Source organism: Girardinichthys multiradiatus, chromosome 13, assembly GCF_021462225.1.
Source record: "Girardinichthys multiradiatus isolate DD_20200921_A chromosome 13, DD_fGirMul_XY1, whole genome shotgun sequence".
Lineage (NCBI taxonomy): Eukaryota > Metazoa > Chordata > Actinopteri > Cyprinodontiformes > Goodeidae > Girardinichthys > Girardinichthys multiradiatus.
In genome coordinates, this window is record NC_061806.1 from 29688392 (window position 1) to 29701881 (window position 13490).

The 13490-nt window shown below is 40.0% G+C and overlaps 1 protein-coding gene across 6 annotated transcripts in view; it reads right to left on the minus strand.

Moving 5' to 3' along the window:
- Window positions 1–13490, minus strand: part of pvrl2l (PVR cell adhesion molecule related 2 like) — a 396229-nt gene that overhangs the window by 363046 nt on the left and 19693 nt on the right. For 5 of the 6 annotated variants that reach the window (XM_047383829.1, XM_047383830.1, XM_047383828.1 and 2 more), the window contains exon 2: window positions 12715–12798. The exons of the other annotated variant lie outside the window; for it this stretch is intronic. In XM_047383829.1, the coding sequence (XP_047239785.1) occupies window positions 12715–12798 (84 nt within the window). The remainder of the gene's footprint in view (window positions 1–12714; window positions 12799–13490) is intronic. 6 annotated transcript variants of the gene reach the window in all.

Here is a 13490-nt window from a genome sequence, read left to right on the forward strand (position 1 = left end):
GAAGTAGTGTGAATTTTTAACCAAAATCTTGTAAAACACTGCAGATAGGGGTTTATTGCAGACTGGAGTGTTAATATCTACCATGTAAATTTACTCCTGAAGAATATTTGTTTTCAGCCCACATTTCTATATCTCTAGTAAAGTGGGTAAAGTTCAATGCTGTGCACAGAAATCCATGATGAAAGAGCCCCTCAACATCTGCATGTTTTATATGAGTTACAGTCCTTGAAAACCATTACAAACAGAACAAAAGCTTATTTTTTTAGAACCAACACCTGCCAGTAAGTGTGGGACCTCAGCCCTTGTAAGAGGCCAAGGTTGAAGACGAATGGAAAGCGAGAAAGCAAAGAACCACTCGCAGGTTAAGCTAAAAAGAGACAGGCTAGAATGAAGCAAGAAGAGAGAATATAATAAAATCCTGCTGTCAGAAACCAGAAATAAAGAGTGGTTTAAGTGGAAAGAGAATGAGGAATGAGAGGAGACAGAGGTGTGAGGAAAGAGGTGAAAGATCTCCGCTGCAGACAGCCACTAAAATAAACACGGCCCGACCCGCCCTCCGGTGCTGGGAAAAGGTCAGCTGGAGAGTGAGTAAGTTCACGGAGAAACCATGAAAAGAAAACAGGATACGAAATGGAAAGAGACAAAAGAAACAGAGAGGCAGATCCATTGCATAGCATGGGATTAACCTCGTGAAGCCTTTAGGATGCGAGCCGGAGCAGAAAGCAGAAACAGGAAATGAACAAAAAGAGGAAAGGAAACCAAGCCTGAGATCAGTCAATAGCAAAACTATTTCAAAAGTACTTTTATGGGAGTTTTTAATTTTACATTAAAACAACTAATTAAAAAGAAAAAGCTTTACAGGCAAGTATTCAGTACTGTAGCTAACATGGACAAATGAATCTGCAGAGTTTCCCTAAATGTATTTGTATTTGGGCTGAAAGTCCAACTGGTTTTTTATGTAGAGGAAACTGGTTCTGTTCAGATATTAAAAACGTCACTGCTGAAGAGGTAAATATTACACTTTGCAAGTTTTCCATCTAGTTTAATGGAATAAGTATGAAAATTACCACTACAGAGCCGTTAATTAGTAATGCAAGCCTAGACGTTGGTCAGCCCAGTAAAAGATTCTACATACCACTGTGTTCACAGTTAGTAAACCAAACAGCTTCTTCAAGCACTACTGGATAAGATGAAGTTTTCTCTTAAATGTCTAAACCTAAATATCTCCATTTTTTTGAAGGAATAACAGAACAACATCCAAGAGAAACAGTCAGATTTGGAGGCGATTTGGTTCAGCATGCAGATCAGCTTTGGGCGTGTAATTTAATTTGGAGGAAGCCAGCATGGAGCAGACAAAGGGGAATAAGTAGATGCATCATATTTGAGTGATTGTGTTATCAGGCAGTAACCTGACCGACCTGTAGTAAAAACAATGAAGGAAAACCACCAGATACAGAGAACACGTCATAGATCCATTAGCCAGCATTACCAGCACCTGACGGTCTTGCATAAGGATCAGTGTTTGCATTTTGCATAAATGTTTAAAACTCATCACTGGTCTGAATGTGGACCGAATCCCATTTGGACAATTTGTTCAGGTCATCAGCAAACCCATAAATGTTAAATAATGTATCTTATCTGCAGCTAATTTCTGCTGTAAGATGAACATCAGAGTTAAAGTGGAATTAACTAAACAGTTTTTAAATGTGTTAAAGTAAAGAGGAGTTTTACTTTTAGACATCACAGTGAGAGTAGAAACTTCAACTCGATTACATTAAAGAAGAAGATTTAAAATCATGTTTGGATGCTGCATCATCTCTCAGTCTGAATAAAAGACTATATTAGCAAATCTGCAACAAGGCAACGTGCGTTCCACTGTTTTTAAGCCAAACTGCTTGCACGGCTACCTGAGGTATGGTGTCTTTCTCTGAAGGCCATCTCAGACGTTCATTACATCAAGAAACATCCGAAGTGGAGACAAGCAGAATGCCATGCTCAGATTCCAGGGAGTTCCTCAAGAATGAGTGGACTTCAGGGCCCTCACACACACACTCAGAGATGGAAGTGAAAATGGATGTTCCATCTGTTGCTGAAAGTCTGACAACCCATTTCAGTCATGTTATAGTTTTATCCTTTATTTTGAGTTAGAAAACCGTAACTCTTAACCTTCAATGCATCTCGCAGACATTTTTTCAACTGTAACTGGTAGATCTAGGTTTGTTTTGGAATTTAAAAAACTGAGTAAAAAAAATAGTAAGTGTGGTGGCAGAACGAGGTGAGACAATTAAACTGAGAAGAAACAGAGAGAAGAGGAGAGGGTCAGAAACCAGAGCCAGACAGACAAGAATGAACAGATTGCGAATTTAGTTTTCACCGGTAATCATCACCACCGAGCTTTCCTTACAGCAGACCAAGACAAAACATTCTGTCTTCGTCTTTTTTTAATTCTCGTCTCTCAGCTCGGTTTATTCTCACCATGCTGTGCAGCTGGCCCAGCCGAGACTCACAGCACCAATAAGCCACCGCAGCCATACTGAGGGTGCTGACATGGTGCTGAATATCAACAACGTCACCAACCAAGTGCGTGTGTCTGTCTGTGTACAAGTGAATCAGAGTTTGCAGCATTTTACACCCGAAACATAAAAACATGGAGAATATTCCACAACTTAAATATATCAGAGCATATATATATATATATATATATATATATATATATATATATATATATATATATATATACATATATATATATATATATATATATATATATGTATATATATATATATATATATACATATACAGTTCAGACCAAAAGTTTAGACACACCTTCTCATTCACAAGACTAATGTTAGCCACCTTTTGCTTTGATTACTGCTCCGCACACTCTTGGCATTCTGTTGATGAGCTTCAAGAGGTAGTCACCTGAAATGGTTTTCACTTCACAGGTGTGCCCTGTCAGGTTTAATAAGTGGGATTTCAAGCCTTATAAATGGGGTTGGGACCATCAGTTGTGTTGTGCAGGAGGTGGATAGACTGAATAGACTGTTAGAATTTGTATTATGGCAAGAAAAAATCAGCTAAGTAAAGAAAAACGAGTGGCCATCATTACTTTAAGAAATGAAGGTCAGTCAGTCCGAACAATTGGGAAAACTTTGAAAGTGTCCCCAAGTGCAGTCGCAAAAACCATCAAGCGCTACAAAGAAACTGTCTCACATGAGGACCGCCCCAGGAAAGGAAGACCAAGAGTCACCTCTGCTGCGGACGATAAGTTCATCCGAGTCACCAGCCTCAGAAATCACAGGTTAACAGCAGCTCAGATTAGAGAACAGGTCAATGCCACACAGAGTTCTAGCAGCAGACACATCTCTAGAACAACTGTTAAGAAGAGACTGTGTGAATCAGGCCTTCATGGTAAAATAGCTGCTAGGAAACCACTGCTGAGGACAGGCAACAAGCAGAAGAGACTTGTTTGGGCTAAAGGACACAAGGAAAGGTCATTAGACCAGTGGAAATCTGTGCTTTGGTCTGATGAGTCCAAGTTTGACATCTTTGGTTCCAACCACCATGTCTTTGTGCGGCGCAGAAGAGGTGAACGGATGGACTCTACATGCCTGGTTCCCACCGTGAAGCATGGAGGAGGAGGTGTGATGGTGTGTGAGTGCTTTGCTGGTGACACTGTTGGGGATTTATTCAAAATTGAAGGCATACTGAACCAGCATGGCTACCACAGCATCTTGCAGCGGCATGCTATTCCATCCGGTTTGCGTTTAGTTGGACCATCATTTATTTTTCAACAGGACAATGACCCCAAACACACCTCCAGGCTGTGTAAGGGCTATTTGACCAAGAAGGAGAGTGATGGGTGCTGCGCCAGATGACCTGGCCTCCACAGTCACCGGACCTGAACCCAATCGAGATGGTTTGGGGTGAGCTGGACCGCAGAGTGAAGGCAAAAGGGCCAACAAGTGCTAAGCATCTCTGGGAACTCCTTCAAGACTGTTGGAAAACCATTTCAGGTGACTACCTCTTGAAGCTCATCAACAGAATACCAAGAGTGTGCGGAGCAATAATCAAAGCAAAAGGTGGCTACTTTGAAGAACCTAGAATATAAGACATATTTTCAGTTGTTTCACACTTTTTTGTTCAGTATATAATTCCACATGTGTTAATTCATAGTTTTGATGCTTTCAGTGTGAAGCTACAATATTCAGTCATGAAAATAAAGAAAACTCTTTGAATGAGAAGGTGTGTCCAAACCTTTGGTCTGTACTGTAGGTGTTAGGGCCTTTAATTGGGAGCTGAAGCATATTAAGGAGGCTTCTATTTTAAGAAGCTTTTAAGATCTGCTCCGGTCCATTTTATGTTTCTCATTGATGAGGAAAATAAATCACTGAAGCTATAAACGCACAGAGAATCTTTCATTTTTCACAAATAAAATACTGACAGACTTAGTTTGTATACTTAAAAACAAAAGTTTCTAGTCCTGTTTTTCGTTCTGGTTTTCCATTTTATTAAAAATATATAAAAAATAAAATCGGCAGCCTGTGGAGAAGATATGGAACGTGAGCTGAGTTTAGACCATCGTGACACAGGTTAGTTTTACCCTACTGATAATGTGTTGTTGCAACAGTCATCCTGCTCAGTGTCCCAAGTGAAATTAAAGCTCTTAATCAACTTTAACCAAGCTTGGCACCTGTTAGAAGGTTTTCCAGTTTTGTTTTTTAATATCCTTGTTGATATTTTCGAATATCATGAAGTGTGGAAATTGTTTTGACATGTTTGGACTATGCTTTTGACTGCTGCTGTGCATCAAATGTCCACTTGTGGGACAATAAAGAACCGAACTTCAGGAAGTCATGAAATCAGTAATCTCATGGTTATCTTTTAAATTAGACTGAATGTTATTGTAGTTCTGACTGAATGGATACAGATGTGATAAACTAATATAAGGTGACAGGTTCTTTATTCCCATTACTGCAACTGCTCGCAGGTTTCCATTCAGGAAGGTTGGAGGTTACTGCAAATAATTCAACCTTTTACTAATGGCCACACGTTAGCAAATCATTAGATCAATTCATTGTGTGCACATTCGCTTGTGCATATTCCTTCTGCGAGGAAATATCCATCCTCTGCATCAGGACATGAAGGTCCATGGGGCCACGCCACTGACATTTCTGTGCAACCCTGAAAATGTATAAATCATTATCAATAGTCATGTGGCTAGCCTGCAAACTGTACATGCATCTGAAACAGCCAACCGTTTAAAAAGGCAGCGCCAACAGACAGAAAAGGCAGAAGAATAAGAACCAGGATGTTTATTCTGAAAGTATTCCACACAGCTTAGTGTTTTCCAAACCTCTTCAGCTGCTAGGTGAAGCACAAAGGCCACTGACAAAAATGTGCATACCTCCTTCTTTACTTTCCCCATTAGAGGTGTCCAGTGAACAACTTAACTGAAACATTAATGTCACCTGGCAAGAGCCAAGAAGGCTGAAACTGGAGATCAGGTAATGCACTTTTGCTTGGACAGGTGGCTTAGAAGGGGAAGTTTGTGCAACCTGTGTTCAGACTTTCTGCAACGTAGCTGGTTTTTCTAAAGCTTTGTACATTTTTAAAAGCTTTTTAGAGAGCTCTAGTTTTCTCTGCCGGACCAAAACCAGATCCAGGCTGTCCACGAATACTGCGGCTGCACAATATTCAGGAACCTGCGATATGCAGTGATGTTGGTGAATGTCGCAATAATGATATGACTATCTGTAATAAACAAGTGAACGGTGTTACTGTTTTTATGCTTTGGGTTCAAGGCAAACAGACGACAGATAATGAGTCATCTATTCAGCTACTGGAAGAAACATAAAACTCATCATTTCCATCTCAGCAGCAAGGTTTTATTGAAAACGTGTTGTCTAGCTGTTGTAATCAGTTGTTCTGATAATGAAACAATTTAGTTATAGTTTTTACCATCTTACCACCTCTTTACCTTTTAAAATATGAGTAAAACACCAGGGCTTTAATTCAATTTAATATGAGAATGTACAGCATGTTCTAATTGCATTTAAAAGACAAACACAATTATTAACAAGCCAAATTATTTTTGCTACAACAATTAATATTACATTCATAATAAGCTCATCAATACTGTATATTATGCAACAAAGTTTAGAGGTAGTTTTCAAGTTCAAGCTGAATTGGTCTTTCTTTTTACTTTAAACAAGGATAAAGTGTATTATCCTCCTTTGAGTTGCTAACCAGCAGTGTGGGGAAGAGGGATTGCTGCTCTCCAGCCTTAAATTAAAAGAACTTTAGGTTGCAAGAAAATATTTGCAATTTTTTGAAACTTTATTAGTTTAAGAAGCAAAACGCTGTTTTAAATTTACTGTTAAATAATCCAATAAAAGCAAAGAACAAGTGTAGAATTGGTCTTCCAAGTTTTTTCCAAGAAAATATTCTTTATGCTGTTATATAAGCTTGTAAAACAGAAAAGGTTGCTCTTTTGAATGATAGATCCACCTTTAGTTCAAAGGTCGTAGATGAGACTCCCCGAAAAAAACAAATGCTGCCAAACAAGCTTCAAGTCATTTGGGGATAAACTTGTTTTTCTGTGTAGAAAAACAAGACTTAAAGTTAGCAGCTGTCTGATTAAAAATGTAAAACATATTGTAACGGAATACTAAATCCATAAATCTGTTATTACTACATTTATTTATCCTGAATCATAATTTTTTTTACATCTTGGCTGTCGCATAGCTAAGTAGACTTACTCTGTCAATGTCATGCAAAGTATCCGTATGAATCTGAAATATGTCTCAGGCTAAAAGAGGTAGTTTTCTCTGACATTGTCATTTTCAGCAAGAGGGACAATGTTGTTCTAAGAAATCCGAACTGGCACCTGAGACATTTAGAAAATGGTTAAAATAAGAGGGTAAATTCAAGGGTGAGCAATAAGGAAAGCTGATTTGAATAGATTAGAAGGGGAGACAGAAGATGGAGGGGGTGAGAGGACATGAATGGCAGCATGAAGGAGAGGAAACACTATGACAGGAGGATGAAGGAGAATGCAGACAGCAGGGGAGCAGATGTGACGAATGAAAAATCAAGCAAGAGAGGGCAACGGCAAGGCAGAAAGGTGAGAGGAAAGGAGCTGAATAACAAAGAGATGCAAGTCAAGGAGACACAAAGACACAGGATGCTCCTGAGTGATGGAGACGAAACAGCAGATTAGTGGAAACCCCGACAAAGGCAGTGAAATGACTAAATGACCAACAGGCGAATCAGGAGAGGGGAGTGAATCCACTAAACAAGCCTGCAGCCTGACAGTAATTGTACTGCACACAGATGTCCGTTTAAGGTAATGGAATGTGTGAAAGCTGCTTCTGTTCTAACTTGCATTGATCTGAGATCAGACAACTGCAGCTGGCTCACAAAAACACCCCCAATATAGAAATGCATGTTGGGTCTGCCGCAAAGCGGAACTGGACCCTGCAGTAGAATGCAAACCAATGCTTCTGCAGGCAATCAAATACAAACTGACCAACCAAACATGCTGGCATGGTGAAATAAAGGGCACAGATGCTTGAGCGTAAGGCAAACAGAAGCAGGAACATTCTGAGGCTCAGGATGAGCTAGCTCCATGGAAGACATGTGGCGGAGTGAGATTCTCACAATCACCTTGAGTAAAATCACCATGATTTTATGGAATTAACACAAATTTTATGCAACATGATGTTTCATAAAACTCTGGTAACTCCACCGTTTCTCTGGCATCTCATTAAAATGATTTTCAACTCCCTAAACCCTTGGTATAAACCGATATCAGTAACCAGCACATAACTTCTGTTCAGCTTGTTTAAAACCCATTTTCAGGGGATTACTTTACAATATTACTTACAAAAAACGTTGGCTTATTGTTTAAGGAGATGCAGGTGCATGTCCAGGGCCCTTTTGTGTTAAATAATTAGACTTTTTTAAATACATTTTGAGCCTGGTCAACATGGAAATATTAGAAACTAAACTTCTAAGGGAAAAACGACGCGTAAACAAAGGTAAACCAAAGACGAAGTGTGGTTCAGTTACTTTGACTTGCAGGTTTGGTGTTTTAAAATGGTATATAGACCGTGGGGCTATTTTTATGTTTTAGCATTGAATCAAATGCCTCTCTGACTAATATGATTCATAGTTGGCTGCTATGATACAGTGAGACACGTCAGTGATTACAAGGTACCTGTGCTGAAGCCCTGTGGTAAATCTGTGCTCAGGGGAAACTGTCTCTGGTGTCAGCAAAGACCCACACTGGCTCTAAGGTGAAGATGTGGAAGCACGTTTAAGTTGAAGGCGTTTTTATTTTACCATCTGATGCACATAGGCTGCATTCACACTCAAAATTTTGTAAGATCTCATTAAGATTAGTTAGAGAGAACACAGCTTATATGACTGCATTCATGGCCTCTATAACACCTGAAAGAAAGCGCTGTCAACAGCAACCTAAAAGTAGAACGCTGTTGTTGCACCAACAAAGCAGCATTTCAAACCTCAGGTGAACAAGTCAGCTCCTGCTCAGAAATCCAGAGATAACCCACTTTCAAACGTAAACGTCAAGGGACACAACAGCAATCGTGGGGGTTGAGATGCTCTTTAACAAAAAACATTATTAACTGAAACCTAAATGAGAATGTGTGGACATGTTGGCAGACTTAATATATCACACACATCATTAATCAAAAGTGACTTGTGGTTCTTATTATTTATAATGAATAATCATTTATTGGATTAGGTACCAGCTGCTGTCGGTTTCATTCTTGTTCCATTTTTTTCCTATTTGTCCTTCCTCACTTCAAACATGGCAGCAGACTAATTATATTTGAATGTGAATGTCGTTCTGAGTGCCACCTCCTCTGATTTCCTCTGACCTGCTTGGTGTAGCTCCAGGCAAACGTCGCAGCTACTTCTCCTTTGTGAAGGTTTGATGTGAAACAGATGGAGGGTTGTTATTGTGTTGAGGTGATACATCCTGTCAGGTTGCTCTAGTTTATAATGATTGGCAGAAACGGTTCTGCCTCCTACAGGTCGGACATCTTACCAATTTGGCAGCACAATGATGTTAGGTGATTATGTTTTAAAGGACACTTTTTATCACTCTGCTGCTCTGCATTTCTGGGTTGTTTGTAACTATGGTTGCCATCAGCTTTGTATTATCTCGCTTTCTATAGAATGTACATCTGGTTCAATGCGTCTGTGTTTAGCTGTGTTTCTTTCCTTGAAGGAATCATTGACAAGGCTATTCCTCCCATAACAATGTGTTGTCAAGTTGTCAAGGTTACCTCTACCATTGAACCTGGCTCACTGATTCTTCGCATAGCTGTGTGTTCCCTGGATAGAGTCAAAGATACAGCTGTAGCTGCCATTAACTTAATGTACTCTTGTATCCCATAGAACGTACTGATGACTCAATGCTCCTGTGGCATTACTGCGGTAAATTTTGAATATCCTCCCTGTTTTTTTACTTCCACAGGAAGTACTCTTGGCTCACTGCATTTGTATTAAGCCATGTCTCTTTCCTGTACAAATTATGAAATCTGAGCTTTGTTTTTTCTTTCTTATAGAAAGTACTGAGTCCTTCCTCACCCCCAGGCAATCACAGAAGATCAGAATTAGCTTGGTTCTGCTGAATTCAAGTGATTAGATTGCAGACAGACAGAAAGGTCCCACTGGGTCTGTAAACTACAGGTCATTTCTATTGGAATAAACTAAAATATAATTTAATTTGAAATCTGGGGGGAACAGTTTTGGCAGTTGTCTTGTATGCGAGTATCCATTAAAATCAGGACATCAGCGTGACTGCACTGTGTTATTTTGGTCAAAGCAGGTTGATTAAAGCTGGTAATTAATCCATCTGTGGACAAAGATTAGAAACTGATACCCTGATGTGGGCGGGCCAACATCTGTGGGACAATTATCCACTGATGATAGCCCTTCTATTGAAGTAACAAACCATCCGAACATGCAGAGAGGATGACATATGGCTGCAGACCCCTCATCTTACAAGATTTCTACCAGTGGATCACAAAGTAGCGGTAAACATTTTCCTAGACAACCGAAAACATCAAACATGTGGCTGCTCTAATTTCTTCATGCAAAAACAAATATTTGATTTATCAAGTCTTCTTCCTAATTTATGTAAACGTGAATGGTTTTTATATTTATTTTTTAAACTGTTTCAGAGCCACATGAGACCATTTAAATGTCTTTGTTGTGCCCCAGTTAGATCTCAAATATTGTATCCAAGCCAAATAAAACGACAGCTGGACGATTAATACCTGAGAGGCTTAACTCTGAGCAATTTGGACACAACTTGATCAAGCAGCTAAATTAAACTGCTTTTTAAAATAACTTCTGCTCCCTGTGGTCTCGCACTCTGGCTTTATTCTCAGGTTACTGTGGTGATACCTTGCTGCCAATCGGGTCTTGCAAAGAGTGAAAAATTGTCTTCTTGTCCAATTTTTCTTTTATAAAACAGCCATCTCCTCAGCCTTGCACCTCTAAAACAGTTGAATGACGTTGAGTTTTACATATTTAACAGGATATAAGGAAGCTGAAGGTTGTTTCTATATGGGAGGATAGATGAAAGTGATGTGTTTGACAGATGTATCCGCAACAGTCTAACCACTGAAAATCCAATTCATACTTTTCATTTCATTAAAATACATCTTCAACTGACCTCTCCAAGGCCTGCAAATAGGACTTACTTGGCAAGTTGATGTCAGCATGGTAAAATAAGAATAAAAAAGTTCACACAGTGCCAGAATACTTCATCTTCAAAGGAATATTTGGCAGCTCTTATTTTGACAGATTTTCCAACTTCCAGCTCCATTTTTCATTGAATGATAACCAGTAAGCATGCAACCACTTCTAGGTCTCCTGGTAAAGGGGAATGTGTGTGCAAGCTATGCAAGACACAAGCTATGCAAGCTGAAAGTTGTACTTTCTGATTGAGGTTTGCAAACATTTGTTCGTACACAGCTTTCTGAAGGTCCCAGCACATTATTTTAATCAGGTGGAGACCTGGACTTTGACTCTTCCTCTGCAACACCTTGATTATTTTCTTTTTCAGCCATTCTGTTGCAGATACGCTGCTGTGTTTGGGATCATGACCCAGTTTGGGCTTGTTCTGCTTTTAGACAGATGGTCTCAGATTTGACTCCAGTATACTTTGAAAAACAGAGGAGATCGGAGTCAGGTGAGAATCTGTGGCATTAAAAAAGTCAAAATCATCAGCCCTGCACCACTGTGTTGTCAGTTGGCATGAGGTATTTATGCTATATTTGGTTTTCTCCAAACCTTGTGTTGTGCATTCAATCCAAGCATCTCTACTTTGTTCTCATCTGCCCAAATAGCAATTTTCCACTGGTCTTGTGGTTCATTTGGATGCTGCTTTGCAAACATTAGTCTTGCTGCCATGAGCTTTTTAGAGAGAAGATGCTCCTCCAGCAACCCTTCTAAACAAGCCGTCCTTGTTCAGTATTTCTTATCACTTGTTTTGTTTCTCTGAGCATTGCATTGTCTACCCTTGGAGTGAATTTGCTGGGTCATCCATTTGGATGAAAAGTCTTAAATGTTTCCATTTGAAAACAATACTCTGTGGAATGGTAGACTTTAAATTCAACTTCTGTTGCCTCTCTATAGGTCATTGTTGATGTCTTCCCACATTGACATCGTTTAAACAGACACCTGTATACTTTAAACTGCCAAAACTTTTTGTCTTAAATTCTAGTTAAGCTGCAATGATGTACCTTTCCCCCCTATGAGTGTACATCTCAGAGTAAGAATTTAATAAATTGTCATGTTGCACATGTGTAGCTTCATTCTGCATCCTCTGGGCAGCGGAAATGCTTCACACCTCTTTTTCTTCTCATCATTCTGGGTCTTCTTTCTTCCACCAAAAGGAAGTTTTTTTTTGTTTCAAATCCTTGTTCTTTAGCATCAAAATGTAGGTATTGCACTCAGAATGTACAGTATACATGATTGTTTCATCAGTAGTCAGCTCTGCCTATGATTCACGCAACGGCACAAACAAAGCGATGAGACGCAGCATGAATGCAAACACAAGCAGTGAAATCCATTCCCGCAGACACAGAGTCAAACACAGACCCTGCCAACGCCCACATCTCACAGCGCAGGGAGACAGAGAGAAAGAGAGACATGAGTTGGAAAAGAAGACATCGGAAAGGACTTAAGAAAACAGCTTTTATCTGTTATCTCTGTGGACAGAGTGTGTCTGGAGAACTGTCAGGAGGTTGCTACTGAGTGTTTCCAACAGACTGAGACACTGAGGGGTTCTGTGCTCGTGCAGCAATCATTTCATATATGTGGCAGAGGATCAGCGCGCTGAACGAACAGCACAGGGATCATTGGAGTGTCTGTGCACGAGCGCTCATGTGTGTTTGAAAGTAAATTCCAGTCCGAGCGCCTTCCATCAGCAACTGTAAGAGCGCCAGCCGTTCCGCTCTGAGAATTAAATACAAGAGCGAAAGTGAAGGAAAAATAGCCAAGAGATGGCAAGGAGGAGAGAACAGGCCGGGGGGAAGGTTAGGACCCACACACTTCTCTCTTTGACATGTTCCAACCCCCCCTCACTCAGTCTCTGTCATTTCAGGAAAAAAAGGGGGCCAGTGAACTGACACTCAGCAGGGAGGGTGGGAGTTGTCACTGCGTACTCACCCCAGCATCCCAGTGAGAGCAGGGCCAGGGATGGGAGGGGAGGGGACCAGGAATAGAAGCAACAGGATGACGGTTTAGCCAGACCTGTCAAGTAAAACGCAGAGTGAACCCAGAGCTCTGAAGTACTTCAAGCCACAGCGAGCAAAAGCTTTTCCCTCTGCATCCCCTGCATGGATCTAGGCCAGAACACATACTGAGCTAATTGTCATTTAACCCATCGTGCCCGTTGCATATTTTCTTTTAACAAGCAATTACACAATGCCCCCTATCATCTCCAACCAACTGAGTTGTTGTGGCGCGATGACAATCTCGCTGCAGTTAGTAGCTTCTGTAAAAGTCAATTTAAAAGCAATCAAGTTAAAACATGTTGACAATAATTTGTAAACAAAAGGGTTTCACATGATGCGGGTTCTGGATTTCATATCTCTTCTGTCATTTATGGGAGCTGAATAAACACTGCATGTGCTGCTGTTCACTTCCATTTCAGGATAACTGCTAGAAATTCATCTTCAAAGCCCTTTCTGTGCTCCACCTGTGTACCCCAAGACACAAAACATCTTAGTAGATCATAGAAACATTTAGTATCATAACTTCACCCATTGTTTGTCTTAATCCGGACCATACATAACATTTAGAATAATTTTTTTTTAACTCTAACCATATAAATGCAAGTCTTATTCTTTTGTGTTTATCTAGGGGGGGACAATCTTTACAAAAATCGCAGCATTTTATTTTCTGGGCAGTTGTTGGAAATTGAGTACATTGCGCTTTGACTC